Source organism: Electrophorus electricus, chromosome 8 (genome assembly GCF_041902795.1).
Source record: "Electrophorus electricus isolate QZ-2024a chromosome 8, ASM4190279v1, whole genome shotgun sequence".
Lineage (NCBI taxonomy): Eukaryota > Metazoa > Chordata > Actinopteri > Gymnotiformes > Gymnotidae > Electrophorus > Electrophorus electricus.
In genome coordinates this window covers 8,750,086-8,769,655 of record NC_137504.1, presented here as the reverse complement: position 1 = coordinate 8,769,655, position 19,570 = coordinate 8,750,086, and the positions used below count along the sequence as shown (strand labels likewise).

The 19,570-nt window shown below is 38.4% G+C and overlaps 5 protein-coding genes across 5 annotated transcripts; 1 reads left to right on the top strand and 4 right to left on the bottom strand.

Moving 5' to 3' along the window:
• Window positions 1-5,654: 5,654 nt before the first annotated feature.
• On the bottom strand, window positions 5,655-7,784 carry cldn28 (claudin 28). The gene is made up of 2 exons (XM_027005506.3): window positions 6,894-7,784; window positions 5,655-6,766 (listed from the first exon to the last, which is right to left on the bottom strand). Exon 1 carries the CDS (start codon window positions 7,500-7,502, stop codon window positions 6,939-6,941), a length of 564 nt encoding a protein of 187 aa, XP_026861307.2. The 5' UTR covers window positions 7,503-7,784; the 3' UTR covers window positions 5,655-6,766; window positions 6,894-6,938.
• Window positions 7,785-8,782: 998 nt separating this feature from the next.
• On the bottom strand, window positions 8,783-9,572 carry LOC113573219 (claudin-like protein ZF-A89). The gene has a single exon (XM_027003349.3). It carries the CDS (start codon window positions 9,491-9,493, stop codon window positions 8,864-8,866), a length of 630 nt encoding a protein of 209 aa, XP_026859150.1. The 5' UTR covers window positions 9,494-9,572; the 3' UTR covers window positions 8,783-8,863.
• A 2,133-nt stretch (window positions 9,573-11,705) lies between these two features.
• Window positions 11,706-12,795, top strand: cldn29 (claudin 29). Its single transcript, XM_081719090.1, has one exon. The coding sequence runs from the start codon at window positions 11,816-11,818 to the stop codon at window positions 12,446-12,448; it is 633 nt and encodes a 210-aa protein (XP_081575216.1). The 5' UTR covers window positions 11,706-11,815; the 3' UTR covers window positions 12,449-12,795.
• On the bottom strand, window positions 12,512-14,001 carry LOC145658962 (claudin-4-like). Its single transcript, XM_081719089.1, has one exon. The coding sequence runs from the start codon at window positions 13,940-13,942 to the stop codon at window positions 13,307-13,309; it is 636 nt and encodes a 211-aa protein (XP_081575215.1). The 5' UTR covers window positions 13,943-14,001; the 3' UTR covers window positions 12,512-13,306.
• A 627-nt stretch (window positions 14,002-14,628) lies between these two features.
• LOC145658960 (claudin-4-like) lies at window positions 14,629-16,228 on the bottom strand. Its single transcript, XM_081719086.1, has one exon. The coding sequence runs from the start codon at window positions 16,153-16,155 to the stop codon at window positions 15,511-15,513; it is 645 nt and encodes a 214-aa protein (XP_081575212.1). The 5' UTR covers window positions 16,156-16,228; the 3' UTR covers window positions 14,629-15,510.
• Between the last annotated feature and the right edge of the window lie 3,342 nt (window positions 16,229-19,570).

Below are 19,570 nucleotides of genomic sequence, written 5' to 3'. Positions count from 1 at the left end.
CTAAATGTTAATCCTGTGCAACTACACTGTGCACAAGAACAAACTGTCCAACCAATAGTTTAGTAGATGTGTCAACCATAGAAATTCAGCCTGAATAAGAAATGTCTCAGTCATAAATGACCTGTCTCGGTGCATCTGTCTAAATGGAATTCACTAGGCCATTGAAATCTCACAGACCCTAGTTCAGGAGATGACAACACTGTCTCAGCAAATGAAAGAGAAAGGAATTGTCTGTGTTCTGGCCTTGGGTATCATTAGAATGAGTTGTTTCCACACTTGCCAAGTAGATTACCTTCACTATTCTCTTGTCTTGTATATCAACAATTAAGTTGAAGTTCACAGGCTCATTTCAAAGGTCACTGTCCATGAACTAGAATCTTTAGTCTGGAGTCTTTTCATCTATGAGAAGGATCCTTCACACTCTTTAGCATTCCTCACTGAAGAACCAACTTTTCAACACTGTTTGAGTATAATGAATATGATGTGGCACTTTACACAACCCATCTGCTTATTGTGCATTCAGAGATGCTCTTCTGCATACTTTTGTTGTAACAAGTGGTTGTTGCCTTTCTATCATCTCAAACTCTGGCATCAGCGATGCATTTATTGCACAGAGAACCACCACTCACTGGATATTTTCTCCTTTTCAGACCATTCCTATAAATGGTTGTGTATGAAAATCCCAGTAGATCAGCAGTTTCTAAAATATTCAAACCAGCCCATCAAGCACTAACAACCATGCTATGTTCAAAGTCTCTTAAATTACCTTTCTTCCTCATTCTGATGCTCAGTTTGAACTTCATCGGGTCGTCTCGAACATACATGACTAAATGCATTGTGCATTGATTTGCTGCCATGTGATTAGCTGATTAAATATTTGCATTAATGAGCAGTTGAACATGTGTACCTTATAATAAGGCTGATGAGTGTATGTCATCATAAGTTATAAGTGGCAATCCAATCATTTATTTAACATCATCTTAGAGCTAAACGCTTGTATGATTGCAAATACTCATTATAATTTCTAAACCTAAATTTGACAAAGTTTAATTATTATATGCTTTATCATGGGGTAAAGCCACAGAACACCCTACTAAATGCTGTATGCTGGATGATGTAAATGTAACCCCACCCACCAAAAACACTACACCCTTGTTTACCTTATTTAGGAAAGGCAACATTTTTATTGCCTATCCAAATAATCCAAATGCCCACCTGAAGATGACATCCTAGTAACTCCTCTGCTCCCTGGGTACAATTTGAGAGCAACCAAACAAGCTATAAAAGATATTTAAAATAAAAGACACAAAATCTTGTGCACCTGATTAGGTGCCTGATTAGTTTTAAAGAGATGATCTTCAGTTAGCATTTGAAGACAGCAAGGGACTCCTCAGTTTGGACAGCCATTGGAGGTTCATTTCACCAACTGGGTGCTAGGTTGGAGAAGAGTTTTGATGTCTGTCTTCAGTACACCTTGAAGGACTGTGGGTCAAGCCAGGCTGTATATATCAGCTTTTGACCATTGCCATCAGGTAGGAGGGAGCAGATCCATTTTTGCCTTGTAGTCAAGAGTTTTAAATCTGATACAATCAGCTACAGAAAGCCAGGGACGTTGACATCTCTAACTTTTGGTTCATGAGGTCAACCTGTGAACTATTAAGAGGCTTTTTAAAAAAGCTTTTTAAGCATGCTTGGAAGCATGCAGGTGTCAATGTCAGTGCTAACCCAAACTTGCCAAACTTGAGTAAAAGCCACAGGGGAGACAAAGCGGATTACAGGTAAACTAGCCTCTCTCTGTGCCTTGCCAGGCTATCTTACACACAGGGTAAAACTGACCTTCACACCCTTGACATGATGTAGGTGTGAGTGAGAACCGAGTGAAGAATACGAAGTGTACATGAACCAGAACATGAGTGTAGCGTGATCTCATCATTTCTCATGACATTGGAAGCCTGACAGAAGGTAGAAAATAGAATTGATCATGATAGAAAGACTGATGGTTGCACTATAAGTGTTATCAAAAGTGATCCCAACTGGTTGTCGATAGAAGGAGGTGATAAAATTGGATAATGTGTATGTAAAAGGGCATGAACCTCAGTATATGTGTATATTTGCATATAATACATATTGATGGTAAATATGTGACTGACGGAAAAATGAATAGAGTACATTTGTGGGGTATAGAGTGAGATTCTGCTTGAGTCAGCAAGGGAAAGGATTCCTAGAGAAAAGGGTGTGAGCAGAGGTGAGTGTGTGAACATTTGTGTGTGCAGTAGGGCATAAATGTGTCCAGGAGAGTTCAATTATTGTGTGTGTTTCAAACTCCCAATGGGTTGGCACTACTGCACTATTATTCCGTGTGCATCTATGATTCCATGTGCACATATTGCCCCATGTATGCCGGTTGTTCCTAAGTAGTGTACTGGGAGTGTACATAGCTAGGGGGATAGAGTTCCCTTGATGAGAAATTATTTTCTTTTTCGTGTTTTGAGTGGATTAGACTATTTAGGACCGTGTCTAATGGAGAGAGGGAGATGTTTTGTTTGGGTTTCACCAGTTGGAAAAGAATACTGTGTAGAGTAGAACCATGCGCAGACAGCTGTGTGAAAGCTACCACAGAGGTGAGTGATACCGATATCGAGTGTTGGTGATCATAACACAGTGTTATGATTGTTTTTGTTATTTTGTTTACAGGTTTCTGATTTAAACTCACTAAAGAGGTGAATGTTTAATTTTGATTTCCCAGGTGTACAGATCCTCAATAATAGACTGATACTTCTTGTTTTCTTTTCTTTTATGCTTTTTCTTCTTATACTCTGATTCAAAGTCCCAGGCAATGGGATCTATTGGAATAAAGACCCGAAAGTGTTCATAAGCCATCGGTTTGGTTTCTTTCCCTGGCAAGTACATAGGGATAACTTTTATGTTTTGAATAGGCTTATATGTCAAGTTTCCATAGACAATTGGCCCAGTAATACAGCGTAGTACTGCCTTTTCGTAATAACGCGTAGGATGACCCGCCAGTAGTGAGTTGCAGTAGTCAAGCCTGTAGATGACTGAAGCCTGCAGACTGAACAAGCACCTGAGTGTCCTCTCTAGAGAGGAAGGAGGAGTTTTCTGAATGTTGAAGAGAAGAGACCAGCATGACCCAAGTAAATTTAGTGATCTAAGAATGACTGATAGTCATCTACAAATTGCAAGGTTTCTTGCATTCTCAGATGGATTAATCAATGAGTTTTATGAGATGGCAAGATCCTTGTGAGATCCCCAGTTGCTTTGGGCATGTGTAGTATCTTAGTCTTCCTTGGTTCAGCTTTAGGTTGTGGGCTGCTATCCATGATAAGAATTCGAAGGCAGCAAAAAGGATAGCTATTTCTGCACCCTCTGGAGTAGATGGGGTGAGTCCACACCCATTCTGGGTTTGTTTGGGGGAGGGGCTCATTATCGCTGGTTTGCTTTCACAGGGAAGAATTCCATCCTGTTAACTTTCTTTTCAAAGAAAGTGGAAAAATTCTGTGAGGTTAGGAAGTTTGGTGGATGGGGATCTTGAGAATGTATGAAAAAAATGGTGAAAAACTTGCATGGATTACATGCTGATACATTCGCTTTTTGTTTGTTGAACTGAACCTTTGCATCTTTAACTTCTGACCATAATTTATAAAGTAGACTAAACAGAGCAAAGATCAGAATCTAGATTTTCTCCATTTAAGAGGATTTACATTATTTATCAAACAAAAGTTTTTACTTTTTATGAGCAAACTCCATGTCAACCTGGAGGGCAGTTTTCATTTTTTCCAAAAGGTTTTCAGTCAACTTCAGTCACCAATTCATATGCATGTAGCCAAGTAATTTTCAGTGTCAAGGTCTAAACTTTTTTTAATACTTAGTGCAGAATATACTTCTTTAGTGTCTCCTTCTAGCCAACATCAAGCAATAAAGACCATATATCCTTAGCCCAATTACAGGAGAGTAGCAATGGCTTAAAAACATTCAAAAACACTAATCCACTTCTCTTTTCCTAAAATGAGGTACCCACCAATTATGTTGGCTAACGTAGAGCAGTATTTTCTGAAACAAACAAGAAGAAGGCTGAGGACAGACAGATTAGGACTAGATGCAGAATGTAGATGTAGATGAATTACAACAGACACAGGTGGAAACTTAGGAGGAACAAAAGGGCTAACTGTCACTCCCATCTGGATGGCCTCCCTAGAAGTACTGATTTGTAGCTGGAGCTGGTGCAAACTCAATGCCTTATTTGTTCTCTTGTCTTTATACCTCTAAATCCACTTTTCTCAGTTATCATGCCTTTAGAACATTCAACATTGCAAAATCTATGCTGTGTTGCATTGCACAGAAAACAGTCCCCATTTACATCCATGAAACCACACCAATCGTCTGCTGCAATCCCTATGCCATCAACATCATCTCTCGGCAACATGTTTATCTCCATGTTCAAAGCCACCAGCTGAAAAAAACGGGATATTTTATATCATTTTTCATGTTGAGGCACCACCTTTATAACTCTTATGTACAGATTTCACTTTGTTGCTGTTTAAAATAAACCTACTGTGCAATCATGAAACCAGCTACAGTCTCATTGTTCTTTCATAGTTAATACCTAAATAGTTGTTGTATGTTTTAAAATATACATATAAATAGCCCAAACTGATAGTTTTCTTTCATTTTTTTCTTCCCTGTAAATTAATCTCACAAGCACCAAAATGCTTTAATTTTAATTTTATAGTCACTAAAATTCTGACTGGTAAGAACCTTCAGACTTTCCTACTCAGTTGTGATTTCTGAACTTGTTACTTATTTCTCTTCTGTGATGTTTTCAAACCTGATCTCTCATGCTCAATAAGGCTTGCTCAGTTGCAAACTAAAAGTGTTAAAACTTTGGTCAGTGCCTTTCATTATTAATTGTCTTACTGCAATTTCCTCAATTACTGTCATTCTGGCAGAATTAACATTCAATACATACCAAAATCGGCCATTATTTCACATTCCATGAGAATGGCTAATTTCACTCAATTTCTGTACACATTACACTGGTTTCTGCTTTTTTTTTCCTGCATTCTATACAAACATTTGCTCATGACTTCAATGCTCTTGCTCCTTCCTTAAACTCATGGGCACATACACTATGGTTTCCTGGCTCTTGGTTTTTAAGGGTCCTCAAGTTTAGATAGACCTCATTGGGATGCAGTTCTAGCTCAGTACCTCTAAAACTCTTCTTCCATCTCCCCTTCCACCTCCAACTTCATCTTTTCCTGTTCACTCAATACGTTTAACCTTCACCTTTTTTGTTTCTTTTTTTGTCTTTTTCTTTGTAGGTTAACTGAGCTATACATAATGTAACAGTCCTTTGAAAAATGTGCTGTATAAATTTTAAATATAATTATTATTCCTAGCAGTATTTGCATTAGTGTTATGTTAAATGTGGGCTGAAGTAGAATGTGCTTTAAGTAGGGTTCAATAATCCCTGCCTTGCCTTGCACTTTATGTTTGCAATGTAATAAGGTGATTATAAACATAAACAGTTGTTTCAGCTGCTGTCCCAGTTTCTCTTGACAACCAAATATTACAGACATTGAGCCTCATATAATAACTTAAGCATTTGATTATTTAATTTTTAATAATTAATTGCAGAATTAGACAATTATAAGACATTTCATATAGAATGCATACAGAATATATACAGATGCATACAGAAAAAGCTGGTTACCAATAAAACTGGAATATGTTTGTGACTTTCTAAATTGTTGGTCCTGATCTTTTTATCCCTTCTCATATTTAATCCCAATGAATGTGTGACTATATCATTGTGATTTTTATTTTTAGCTCTGTGCATTCTTCATGAATTACTTGCATTATAATTTTTTGCATGGGACTTTTTTCTCATCCTTTATGTACTTCTGTGTGGATGGTTCATATTCCATTTCCTTTGTTAGGTCAAAACTTTGAAAGGTAAAGCTTGACCTTCACTTTAGGACTGACACTGGAGACATTATCAGGAAAGTTATGTAGTCATACCAGCAGGAGGGTAAGAAACATAAACATGTCTTTGATCCAACTTAAAGTAAAAACTGCAAGTGGCTCGGATGCCTAAGGAAACATTTGGCAATACTCAATGCTTGAAAAAAGGACTAAAAACATTATGATAAGAGGACAAACATGGTTGATATTTTTTTTACTGTTTAATTTATTTTGTTTCCATTTTCTTTTGATTACTTTTTTTAGTAAATGAAAATGTTTTTGAAGCATGTTAAAAATTGTTTTTGCTTCAAATGTTCCTTGAATAAACTTGTTGAGACAATTTAATTATTTTGAATTGTTTTTTGGCCCATTCAGTGAACAGAAATTTCTGATTCAATCAAAGAGTACTTTAGCCTCTCTATGCAAATGCTAATTATACAATCCAGTTCCTCTGTCAGGCGAGCTAAGCCATAATAAATTGCATCTTTTTTGCATTTGTTTTAGTGAGTATTTTTCTAGCTTGACCCAAGAGATTTTACTACATATTCAATGTCCCGTTATGGCACCCTATGTTTGAACAAGGCCTCTGATGGTTTGATTTGGCCATGGAGAGGTTTTCAACAATTTGGTTTAATTACCTGATAGCAAAATATGTCTCTTGATCCTTAAACATTTTCATTTATTTGAGTTAAAGTTGTCCTGTTGTCCTGTAAATTAAAGTTGTCCTGTGTCAATTGCCATCAGTCAGCATGTGGTCCAATAAGTTATTAGACTGTTTTGCTTGAAACTGAAACAGATTAAAGGTTTTTTCTATTAATGTACAATATGTACATTAATATGTTTATTGCATCTTTTCCAAAAACAATCTAATCCAATAAAAAAGATGAGTGTATTCTTCCATATACTCCACTCACACACTGAAGAACAGCAACTTGAACAATATTCCTCTGTTTCAATGCTCAGCAGCTGCTGGAGTATGTGCTGAGGAATATGGATCCACCCAAGATTAGGAGGAAGCCAGCTAACCATCCCGCATAGATGGAGGCCCCGAGTTCACCTCTCATTGCATCTGTTGCTGTAGGACTGTAGAAGCCCACAATGATGCCTTGTGCTGACCAGCTCACAGCTATCAGGCACAGTACACCTGCAATGATGTAGACCACCCCAGCTGATAATCCACATCTGATCTTGGCATATTGATTGTCACGATAAAAGTTAGTGGCTCTGGCCCCAATGACCATTAAAACAATACCGACTCCACCAGCTGCAAGGGAGATACAGATAAGGGCTCGACTGACCTGAAGATTTTGAGACAAAGCCAAAATAGTGTTATATACCTTGCACTGCATATTCCCAGTGCTCAACAGTACACAGTTCATCCACAAGCCCTCCCAGAACACCCGTGCTGTCAAAATGTTGGATCCCACGAAGGCAGAAACCTTCCACATGGGCAAAGCGCATATAACGATGATACCAGTGAAGCCCAAAAGGACCAAAGAGGCTGCCAAGAGCTGTCTTCCCATACTTCAAAGGATTTAGCACGTTCCTTCAGTTTTTAACTTTACAAGTAGTGTATAAGAAATACATGCAATAGGATAAATACAAAATATTGACAATTTCTTCAGTTTTCAATGCACAATTAATGCTCGAGGTAAAAAAAAAAATGCTGTAAGGTAAGCAATAGAAACAAACCTCCTTTAGAAAGACCTGCAGCCTTGCTGTGCCTCAAATGTTTTTGATGAAAGTGGAGAAAGAAGGGGTGGGGATTTCTTTTCTCCTGTCTCAGGTTTCCTCTTTTGCTTGATTCTTTATCTGCTTCTGATAATGGTGGTGAAAGAGAGCAAGCAGGTGAGTGAGTGCATGTGAGAGAATGGACAAGCAAATATATGTGCACTGGAGAGAACAAGTACAAAGAGGGTGGGAAGAGAGCAGAAAGAAGAGACTTCATTGTTCAACTAGGAGTACACATACCAAAATTCTACTCAGTGTTATTGATAACAGAAGCCCAGGGGCACATGAATGGTTCTAAAGTTCAAACCAGTTTCCTCCAGTATTTTGTAGGATAGAAAAGTTATTTTCTGGTCAAGCCAATTTAGACTATTACTGCATCACAAACAGTAAACTCATCTAGTGGTCAAAATAACTGAGTTTAAATGAACTAAACAGGGACTTGGACATATACTATAACCACTGCAATTATTTACATTTCATTACTTACTGAAGCACAAACAACCTTCACCCACCAAGTATGAACAAGACACCATTAACAGTTTTCCACCATCAAGCTTTAAAGCTGAAAACTATATTCATTTAAAAGATGTAACATGCATTGCACACAATTCATTACAGAAGAGATCCTGTTATGTAGTATGCATGTTATCTACATCACAAGACATATTTGCCTTATACCCAGCTCTTTATATTCTCCCCATAGAAAGATGGATGCATGCAAATTACCATGCCTCATCTTATAGAGGCGGTCTGACTACTGCCTTCCTATTAGGAATTAACATAGAAAGGAACATGCATGGTCTACTCGTGTAGCTAGTTATCTGAAGTCAAGTTAAAATGTGTCAAGTCAGCTTGAACATGGGCTCAAATGTAACAAAGGAAACATGCATCAGTAATACTGGCCACCTTCACCCTTGTGTAAAAAAACTGAAAATGGATCTAGAAAGCATATATCTAGTCATGTTAGTTGAACTAGGGCAGGAACTTGCAGTGGAAGCAAAAGCTTTGGAAGAATGACACAGGATATGTAAAATGGCATAATTTATTACATAAAATTTAGTTACATCACTTGATAAAAGTCAGTCTCTTGGTACCACCTCCGAATGGAGGAAATCCAGACCCCTTACACTTCAAGACATGGAACCCCTAGGCGCTACACATAGGCGCCACCGCTCTGGGTAGCGGTTCGTGGCGCAGAGTACTTGGCAGAATAACCACGATATTCACTTTTGGGGCACTGGCAACACAGAAGAGCGCCGCCGATCAGTAGCAAGCCAGCGGAACCCCATCCGATAAAAAGCGATGCTCCCAATTCACGTCTTTGCGCGTCCGCAACCTGGGGGTTGTAGAAGTCACGTATCACTGAATTCGCAGACCAAGACACCGGAATCAGACAGAGGACGCCTCCGATCAGAAATAACACGCCGGCGGTCACAGAAACCTTAGCTTTAGCCACATCATCTTCAAGGCAGTTGGTACACTTTCCACCCACAATTGCGAGCATAAATCCAAGTAGGGAGACGAGAATGGAGATGACCACAAGCGCGCGTGCGGCCTGTAGATCCTGTGGAAGGGCCAGCATAGAATCGTAGACCTTGCACTGCATCTCACCAGTGCTTTGTATCACACAGTTCATCCACAAACCTTCCCAGTAGATCTGGGCAGTTACGATGTTTTGCCCAATGAACGCAGTAACTTTCCACATTGGCAATGCACAGATGATAACGTCACCAAAGCAACCGATAATAGCCAGAGCCAGACCAAGAAGCCCCAATGCCGCCATTCTTTCTTACTTTAGAGCACGCTGCTTAATAGCAAAGACGTCTGTAGACCTGAGAAGTTGCTTTACTTCGGCTCTTTTATAAGCCTCAATGCCAGTCAGGCAGTAATCAGGTTGATCACCATTAGCGCTAAACGCGCCACGTGCAGTTGATCACAAAGCTTGTTCTCAATAAGTTGTTGCCACCCACTATCATGCGTGAATGCGGTGTGTCATGAGTTTTGACCGGTCTTTGTATCTTTACACACGTGTGATTTGTATGTCAGGTTATTGAAAGTAAAATTAGGGAACATTATATACATATATGTCATAAGTACATGTGGCATTTTATAGAGTTATATCAAGTATTCTCTGTAAAGTTCAGAGAGTAAAAATACGAAAATAGGATGCCTGCCGGTACTGTTTGTGACCACCCCCCAATTAACGTCCACCAATAGCCTACTGCCTTTGGGCAAATCAGTGAGAGTAAATGCAATGATTAATAAAAAACATACTTTATTTTGGCCTTGCTCATTCTTTTTGTGGGTTAATGTCTTTACATTTACATTCATTCAGTGAATGTCATTGCATTTTTTTTAAAAGATTGAATGTTTTAAACAAATGTTAAGTACATTAAAACCATAATATGCTGTTCTCAGTTATCAATAACAATCCTCTGTCCTCTGTTATCAATAAGAATTTCATAATGGGTCTTAATGATGCCTCTCTTTCCATATGAAGCTGCATGCAGTGCATGTGTTCACCACTTTGTACTAGTATTGTACATATAACTTAATACACATCTGGGAAGAAGATAAGCAGAAGACTGCCTTTTAATCAACCTGTGGACATTAGAAGGGAATGTCCACCCCCCCCCCATATATATATATATATATATATATATATATATATATATATATATATATATATATATATATATATATATATATACACACACACACACACACACACACACACACACACACACACACACACAAAGTATACTGTACTTTGATAGCATGCCGCCAACATTGAAATAAGTCATTTCATGAAATTTCTTCCCTTCTAGATATTCCATGATAAACTATGAGTGGCATTAATTAAAAGTGGAAATTTTCAAATGTTTAGAAACTCAGCCATGGTAGCAAGACAATACATCTGAATGTGTGTGTGTGTGTGTGTGTGTGTGTGTGTGTGTGTGTGTGTGTGTGTTTGCGCGCACACATGTAATTTAATCATAAAATCATAATCTTTTGTTGATTAGTGTATAAACAATCTGGACAAAGCTTATCTAGTTTAGAGCACAGTGTGTTTGAACGGTGATACATTTTGATAAGCTTTAATGCTTGCAAACATATTGTTAATAATGTAAGCATACAATTATGACATTCTAAGATAAATGATAAAATTATAAGGATAATGTGGATCTTACGTAGGATTCATACAGTCTTTCTATAGAATTACATAAAATACGTATTAACTGAGTATATAAACATTTATGTCTGTGTCTACAATCATACAGCAAAGCATACTGCTTTCTGGTGAATTTACAATAAAACCTAAATAGGTTTATTCGATTTAACTAAGTAAAGCGCTTTTTTAAAGAGCAATATTGGGTTGTTGTTTTTGTTTTTTTTTCCAAAATGGGTAAGCCACGTGACGATATTGACTCATTTCACAATTCCATCTTGCCTGCCGTCTTTTCTACCTTTTATGTGGTCTTGGAACAAAGTTTAGGAGTACGGCTACAGTCGCAGGTACTCGTGGAATTCGTGCGTTAGATTATCACAGTATACACTAAAAGAACAAAAAGAAAAAAGAAAATCTGTAAAACATTAAGAATAGGCTAAAGGTAACTTTTAAGACAGATGTATTACAATGTGACTTGAAAATATATATATTTATATTCAGATTTGAATTAGTTGTGAAGGTAATTTAATTTTGAAACGGTAGGCCTATCACTGCACTGCGTCAGTTTGCTGAGGGACTCGATCGACGGCCGTTCTGTTACACATGTTAAGGAATACGTTTACCTCAGGAGGGCACATCAAATCAGTTGAATAAAATGGGTTTATTTCTTCACTTACAAATAATAGGGTTTAGGCTGTATTTAACCGAGGGTAATTGGAATTTATGTTAGCCAACATGACACTACATAACACTACGGTCACACATGGTCCAAGCACATCTCTAGGGGTCGTCTATCCGCCACGATTTAGCTAAATCCCACCCTTAGAGATACTGGGGCGGTGGTCTACGTACAACATTTGCCTGCGAGAGACATTCACACTTAAAGAAGTGGAAACCAGTACAAATAAAAATCAAACTAATTGGGACAGATTCGCTATGGCGTCACTTGGGTTGCAGATTTTAGGCATTACCCTCGCCTTTGTTGGTTGGCTGGTGGATATTATAACCTGCGTCCTTCCAATGTGGAGAGTAACCGCATTCATCGGCAATAACATTGTAACGGCACAGATCATTTGGGAAGGACTGTGGATGGCGTGTGTTGTGCAGAGCACGGGACAGATGCAATGCAAAGTTTATGACTCTATGCTTGCTTTGCCACAGGATCTGCAAGCTGCTCGGGCTCTAGTGGTTCTCTCAATTTTGGTATCTGTTTTTGGAGTTCTCTTGGCAGTTGTTGGGGGCAAATGCACTACTTGCATCAGTAATGAAACAGCTAAGGCAAAAGTTGCCATTTCCGCGGGTGTGTTTTTTATTATCGGAGGACTGCTGTGTCTAACAACCGTCTCCTGGTCAGCGCACACCATAATCAGAGACTTCTACAACCCTCTGTTTTCTGATGCACAAAGAAGGGAGCTCGGTGCCTCGCTTTACACTGGATGGGGCGCCGCAGGCCTGCTTCTTATCGGGGGTGCGACACTGTGTTGTCAGTGTCCCCCTAAAGAAGAACGACCACACGTTGCGAAATACCCCGCACATAAGTCAGCTGCCTCGACGAAAGAGTTTGTATGAGGACATTTTGTTCCTGCATTTATTTTACTAAGCTTTTCATCTTTTACTGTAACGGAACACAACCTTGCATTGTTAGTCATCGATGTGAGTAATATATTGTGATATCTTGTCTAAAAGTAAGGAATCTGCTAACCCAACAGTACTTTGATTCAAGTTTAGGTATACTGACCATAAACAACATTAGTTACGTAATACAACACTGCACTTTAGGTATTAATATCCTGGTTAATCGGAGTTAATCATTTTATTAGTTAGGTGACAATAATTATTATCTCATGGAATGTTTTTATTTTCTAAAATAAACACATTTACTGACCTGCTTAAACAATAAATAAATAACTAATTAATTTAATTGTATGTTTTTATACTTCACAGAAGAATATGTTTATGCTCAATTGTGCAGAAAAAGTTAAGCAAGTAAAAGGAATAAAGCTCCTAAAATTCCCAAAATACTGCTGAAAGGGAATTTTCCCGTTAAACTCTGTTGGTACCATGTACTGTATAATAATTAAAAAGAAAGAAAGAATGACACTGATGATCTGGGGATTAATCAGAAAAAGTATTTAAGTCAGTCGACGCACTAATCAATGAGTCACATATTACTTTGCATCATATTTTAATTTTGACAATCAGGCATTTTAAATTAATTTCAGGCATCACATTTCCAATGTGTGGAATTTGTTTTTGCATAAATATTTGACAAATCAGAAATCCATGTCATTATCATCAAAGGTCAGAAATCACATAATGCATGTGATATCAAAGTATGCCTTTTGGGAAACAGACTTTTAATGGTAGATGAGTCAGCATTTCTTCAGAGTTTAGAATCAGTTCTCATGGAAACATGCATTTTGTTGGTCACACATAATTCATTGCTGGGGATGTTGATCTGGCAGGGGCAAATTTGGCTGCTGCATAAGGCTGGTGATCCTTGGGTGGGCAATTCCAGCAAAGCAGTCCTCCCCCTAACAGCAGGAGAACTGCAGATCCCCAGCCAATATAGAGGGCAGCCCCAAGCTCTCGACGCTGGGCTTCTGACACCAGAGGATTGTAGAAATCCCTGATAAGGGTTTGTGCAGACCAGCTTACAGGTATGAGAATAAGAAGGGCAGAGATAATGAAGATAACTCCTGAGAAGATGCAAGCCTTGGCTTTTGCTGCCTCGTCCTCCATACAGTTAGTACACTTTCCTCCAACCACAGCCATCAGCACACCAAAGATACCCACCAGGACGGAGATGATAACCATGGCTCGGGCAGCCTGCAGGTCCTGAGGGAGAGCCAGCATGGAGTCGTAGACCTTACACTGCATCTGTCCAGTACTCTGCACCACACAGTTCATCCACAAACCTTCCCAGATGACCTGAGCTGTCACGATGTTAGCTCCAATAAAAGCTGTGACCCTCCACATAGGCAGAGCGCAGGTGATTATTGTCCCCAGCCAACCTGCCATAGCTATCAAAACACCCAGGATCTGGAGGCCTTGGGATGCCATTGTTATTGGTGGTCCTGCAGACAGCGGTCAATGCTTCATGAGAAAGATTGGGAAATGTGTCTCAGTGGTATTTACAGACTGGTTTTATAGCTCAGACCACAAGGGTGGGGTTCTTCTGTACATTCAAACAGAAGTAAAAGAAGTCATCTGATACCACAGCTCAATTTCAACCATTGTTTTGAGTGTCCTGTGTACAATCTGAGTGATCCCTGAGAACTAATAGAATCTAAAACATGTACTTAGTACTTATAAGACAATATTTGGAATACATCTATTTTTTTTCTTAATACATAATGGATAACTCTTGAGCTTCATGAAAGGTTTGGCTGCACTTTTATCCAGAGTAACATAAGTTAAAAAATCATCATTCATCATTATTAATCATTCATGTTGTATTATTTGATGTGTTTATTATTATTATTATTATTATTATTATTATTATTATTATTCAGTCTTTAAAATAAGGCAAATTTTATTTGTTACAAACATGAAGTGTAATGTAGTTTCTTTTATTTTTTCTTTGTGGTATGCACAGACTGATGGTTAGATTGATATCTTTGTTCTTTATTTCCTGTTCAGTTTGAGCATAGAGATATATAGATACAGACTATAAAAGACAACAAGTGGGAAAGGTTGTCATCAATTATATGACTGCTTCATTGCAAGTTAAATGTACTCAGCCTTACAACATTACACATTTCTTTATTTTTTCTAGGCAGCTGTAATCTGTTGTAATGTAGAGATTAAAACAATACAAGGAATACAGGTCACAAGTGACAGCAAAATAAGTGAAGTGAAGTGCCAAATGTATTCCATTTTTCAAAGCAACTATAAGCACTGACTGGCTTATTTCTGAAACTGAAAAAAATAGAAAAAAATATTGTTCCACTGAGTGGTAAACTAATTATTAGTTTAAATTAATGCTTTGGTTTAACTAACGTTTCTCATACATATGTAATTACATGTTATGTGATCTTTTTTTTTAAACTGAGCCACACCTAAACTGGATTGTCAGGTTAAGACAACTCCCTTTGGAAATGTTTTCCGTATATCATTGAGTTTAAACTCTATGAAATTTGGACATTTTTATACCCCACCATTGAAACTAGTTTCAATGACATTATAAACATTTTCTCATTTTCAAGACTAGTGAGAACAAACGGCCATACCAGTTGTGGTTTATTTCCTGTTTTGACATTAAACATGAAAAAAAGGTGATACACTGTACAAAAAAATATTTATTTACAAAACCATTAATTTCTTGAAGCTTAACCAAAGTGAAAATACACATTACCTTGTTAAAACTGACATAGCACTTGTGCTTTGGCATTAAAATTCAATCATACTTTTATACCACATACATCCACTTAAAGCAAAGAACAAGAATACATTTCTCATTGTGGTTCCTCATTATTCTTGATATATTTTGTATATATTTAAAACAGAAACTAGTAACATCAATTCTTACAATTGTCCATCAAGTCTTCATGAAGCCTGTTAAGACTGTTAGTGAGACAGTACTTCTTGGACATTATTATTAGAATCAGTTTTTGAAGGTCTGGAACATCTCAAACGTAGCCCTTGCCAGAGGGTGCAGAAGCCTGGGAACGAGGAGCAGCGCTGTACTTGGCAGCATATGATCCTTCCTCCTTGGGTGGGCAGCTGCAGCACAGCAGGCCTCCTCCGATGATCAGTAGAGCAGAAGCCCCCCAACCGATGAACAATGAGGCCCCCAGCTCCCTCTTCTGCGCTTGGTTAACTAGTGGGTTGTAGAAGTCCTGGATGATGGTCTGGGCTGTCCAGCATACAGGGATCAGACACAGAAGACCGGAGATGATGAAGATCACACCTGCTCCCACAGCAACCTTTGCCTTGGAGCTCTCATCCTCCACACAGTTGGTGCACTTCCCTCCAGCCATGGACAGGAAGATAGCCATGATACCCACCACGATGGAGATGACAGTGAGGGCACGTGCAGCCTGAAGATCGGAGCTGAGGGCTAGCATGGAGTCATAGACCTTACACTGCATTTGTCCAGTGCTCTGTACGACACAGCTCATCCAGATGCCTTCCCATGAGATTTGCGAAGTCACAATGTTACTTCCAATGAAGGCTGTGACCCTCCACATAGGGAGAGCACACACCACAATAACACCAATCCAGCCAATGATGCCCAGGGCAGCACCCAGCATCTGTAACCCAGCAGAAACCATCTTGTTTATTTTCACAGCACCTCTTCTTCCTCTTCTGCTGTTCAAATGGCACCTTGCAAATGTGACACCAAGTGTGAAAGCAGATACTATAAAATAGAACCTTGTGGGGGTGGGGTTTATGACACAAGTACTACCTCATAACCTGCCATTCTGGTTTAGTTGTTTTATCTTGTTCGTTATAGAGGATGAGACCTATAGGAGGGTGACTCACCATGCCTACACCTTACACCTTGATCAAACATATAACACAGTTGTTTTGCTTCAAAACTTATTTACTATGAATCACCTTAGTGTAAATAATCAATATGTAATTGACATTTCAGAATGTATATGGATGAATTATTTTAATTAAATTGCTTTACAATTAAATTATTGTCATGTTCTGATTCTATATCTTTTTTTAGAAGGTGAAGACTTTCCTCTAGGTCTACTAGATAGACAATCAGTGTAAATAGGTGGAGCCATAAACTGAATTTGTAAGGCATAACAAAGCAGCTTGTGGGATAAAGCAGTGTCTTTCTTGTAAATGTATGGAATAGTTATTTTCAGTTTATTTGTTCATGGGTCAGACACTGGTGGGACATATTTCATAAAAGCAACAAATGTGCCTTCGTAGACAAATTATGAGCTGCTATATCTTCCACAATCTTACCTCTGCTATGTAAAACCACGACAAGACTAGAAACATTGGAATATAACTTGATGTTAAAAATGTTTTTCTGTCAATTCAATACAGCTATGCTGTTTATAAAGCTGTGCAAAGTATCTTGAAAGAGGCAGTTGGTATTGAATGACATGATTTAAAGGGAAGGGGAAGTCTGCTTATTAAAGGTCAGAGCTCTCAGAATGTGAAGAATTCTGTTTGTTTATTGTAGCTGCATACAGCTCAGTGATTTCACAATGTAAAATTGTGTAGTTCAATGAATACTTTGAGATGTTTCTTCAACACTGAGCAATGAAAGTCAAACTAGTAAATAAACTAGCAAGTTTTAAAATTTTTCCTGTGTTAGTTCAAGTATGAGTGGAGGAGTTTGTGGGGGAGGAACAGGTGGAAACTGGTACACACCTGAACTGGTTGAACCAGTTTCCTAATCTGGAACTTGTGAGTGTTGACTCACACTGAGTCTAGGCATGACCAAATATGCAGTTTCAACCTCCAATCAAACAGGTGCTCAGAACTATCTCAGAATTTACTAACAAAGAGCAAATGTACCTATTGTACTGGGTGTGTCTTCTCATGCCCTTCTTGTTGTTGTTCAAATAATTGTCCTCAATAATTGTTTGGGCCATCCACCACAGAGGGATCAGACACCCCAGGTATAATGAAAACCACACCCGATACCACAGAAACATTTGCCTTGGAATCCTCATCCTCCACACAGTGGGAAACCTGATTATAGGCAGTACATTATACTGGTTGTTGCCAACAGCATGCTTAAGCATCCCTCACTGTATTATAATCTCTTCACAGTTCCTGTTTTCTCAGTAGTTGAGACACCACAGGTATTTTTAAATTGGGTTGACAGAACAACTTATTAATATGTCAGTTTATGCCAGGACTTTAAGTTCACATTTCATACTTCTACTGAAATTTTCTAATGTAGACAATTATGCCACCAATTTTGCCACTCCAAATCAAACAGCTATTTGTTTCACCTTTATTAGTAATATAATATTGGTTAGCCAGAAATCCTGGATGATAGCTTGGCCCATACAGCACACAAGGATGAGACATAGCCACTATGAAAACAACACCTTGACCTTGGACTTCCAAACCTCCACACACCAGAAGACCATAGTGAAAATTCACAGCAATAAATTCGCCACTTATCAGGTTATAATGTTACATTTCCTGTTCTTTTAGTGACAAATGATCTTACCTTTCTTAATTAAAAAGGTGTTTTCCTTTAAAAATTCTGTCAGTGTATTATATTACACTATATATGCAGAGCTTACACTATATTGTGGGGCGGTCGAGCTGGGGGTTGGGGGTGCAGGAGGTGTTCATATATTTAAAAAATAATGATGCGGTGGGGCCCCAGAATTTTGCCCTACGCCAGTGGTGTTCTCTATTTTCCATTGAAGTCAGTTGGCAACAGGCCGGCATATTCAACGGCTCCTTAGCGCCATTGGCAGGTTTACAAGTGACCTGATTCATGGGTGAAGTAAGGGTGGTGTGTGAAGCACTGAAGCACTTACTTATCCCTGAAAAATATTGCAGGATGTTTTAATCTATAAATATTATAAACAACACAGTTTGAAAACATCGACGCTTAATTTGTATATGAGGACGGATTTGAAAAGCCTCTTTTTAACTTTGCATTATTTCGTAGTGCTAGATCCCATCCCCAACTGATTTAATTTCACCTTGTTTTTCTTACCATTGACTGTCCAAAATGATTTTGTACCTTACATTAAATTAGGCTACACAGGGCGACTAAACAATGAAAATGCTGCAGGTAACCTATATCATAGTTCCTGTACTAGCGCGGCAAATGTGACAGCAGGTGACCGACGGCCAAAACATAATGTGGAAAGATCACGTCAGGAGTGAAAACCGACTTTCTACACCGATCTGAAAACAGCTGTTGACTCCAGTTCGTTGTTCACGTTTTGTCTTACTCGGCCATGCTGAGTTTAACCGTTTCAGCCCAAACAAGATTCACGCCCTGACGCTGTCAGACAGACAATAATCTTTCGCTTAGTGCACTACCCCCTTCATAAATGAGTTGGTTCCGTGTAACGTTCGTATATTATCTGTTTGCATGATCAAAGACAAGCTACGCGTTGGGTGAGCGCGCGTGCTTGTGAGTAAAATGTGTAAGGACGATCCGTCAAAACAGAAACTGGTTAAACAGCTTCTTTGGCAAGGCTGAAAGAATATATTGCTCTCCGAGAGGGAAGCACACTAACCAAGTTTGATCTTATGTCACTAGCAATTAGACAACACCTAAATACCTTGTGCATTTAGACATGAAAAAATAAATATACCACAAATCAATACAAGTTGACTTAATCGCTCAGTCTGGGTTGACTTGTGGTTTTAAGTTATGTATCTTTTTCATTGCAAAGCACACCTTTCAATTTTCAGGCTATACATTTATGCCATGAATGATAGGAATGATAAGTAAGCGTTTATCTCTGTCTCAAACAAGCAAGTATACAAATGTAAATAGTATAATTTAATCAGGGTACTATTTGATTTTTAATATATGGTTAACATTTGTTTATTCCGTTGTCGTTGCATTATGGATTTTACAAACGGAATGAAGTTTTGAAAAGTGAATGACAGAATGAAGAATTTTTAATTTGGAAGGAGAACATACCAAAGTTTGAATATAGGACTTGAGGGAGCTGGTTTAGGGTTAGGGCTAAGGTTTCACTTGGCAAGATGGAATAGAATAACAGTAGTTGG

What these genes read in the sequence shown, in the direction of transcription:
- cldn28 (XM_027005506.3), bottom strand. Translation starts at nt 7,502, where the DNA reads ATGGGAAGACAGCTCTTGGCAGCCTCTTTGGTCCTTTTGGGCTTCACT.
- LOC113573219 (XM_027003349.3), bottom strand. Translation starts at nt 9,493, where the DNA reads ATGGCGGCATTGGGGCTTCTTGGTCTGGCTCTGGCTATTATCGGTTGC.
- cldn29 (XM_081719090.1), top strand. Translation starts at nt 11,816, where the DNA reads ATGGCGTCACTTGGGTTGCAGATTTTAGGCATTACCCTCGCCTTTGTT.
- LOC145658962 (XM_081719089.1), bottom strand. Translation starts at nt 13,942, where the DNA reads ATGGCATCCCAAGGCCTCCAGATCCTGGGTGTTTTGATAGCTATGGCA.
- LOC145658960 (XM_081719086.1), bottom strand. Translation starts at nt 16,155, where the DNA reads ATGGTTTCTGCTGGGTTACAGATGCTGGGTGCTGCCCTGGGCATCATT.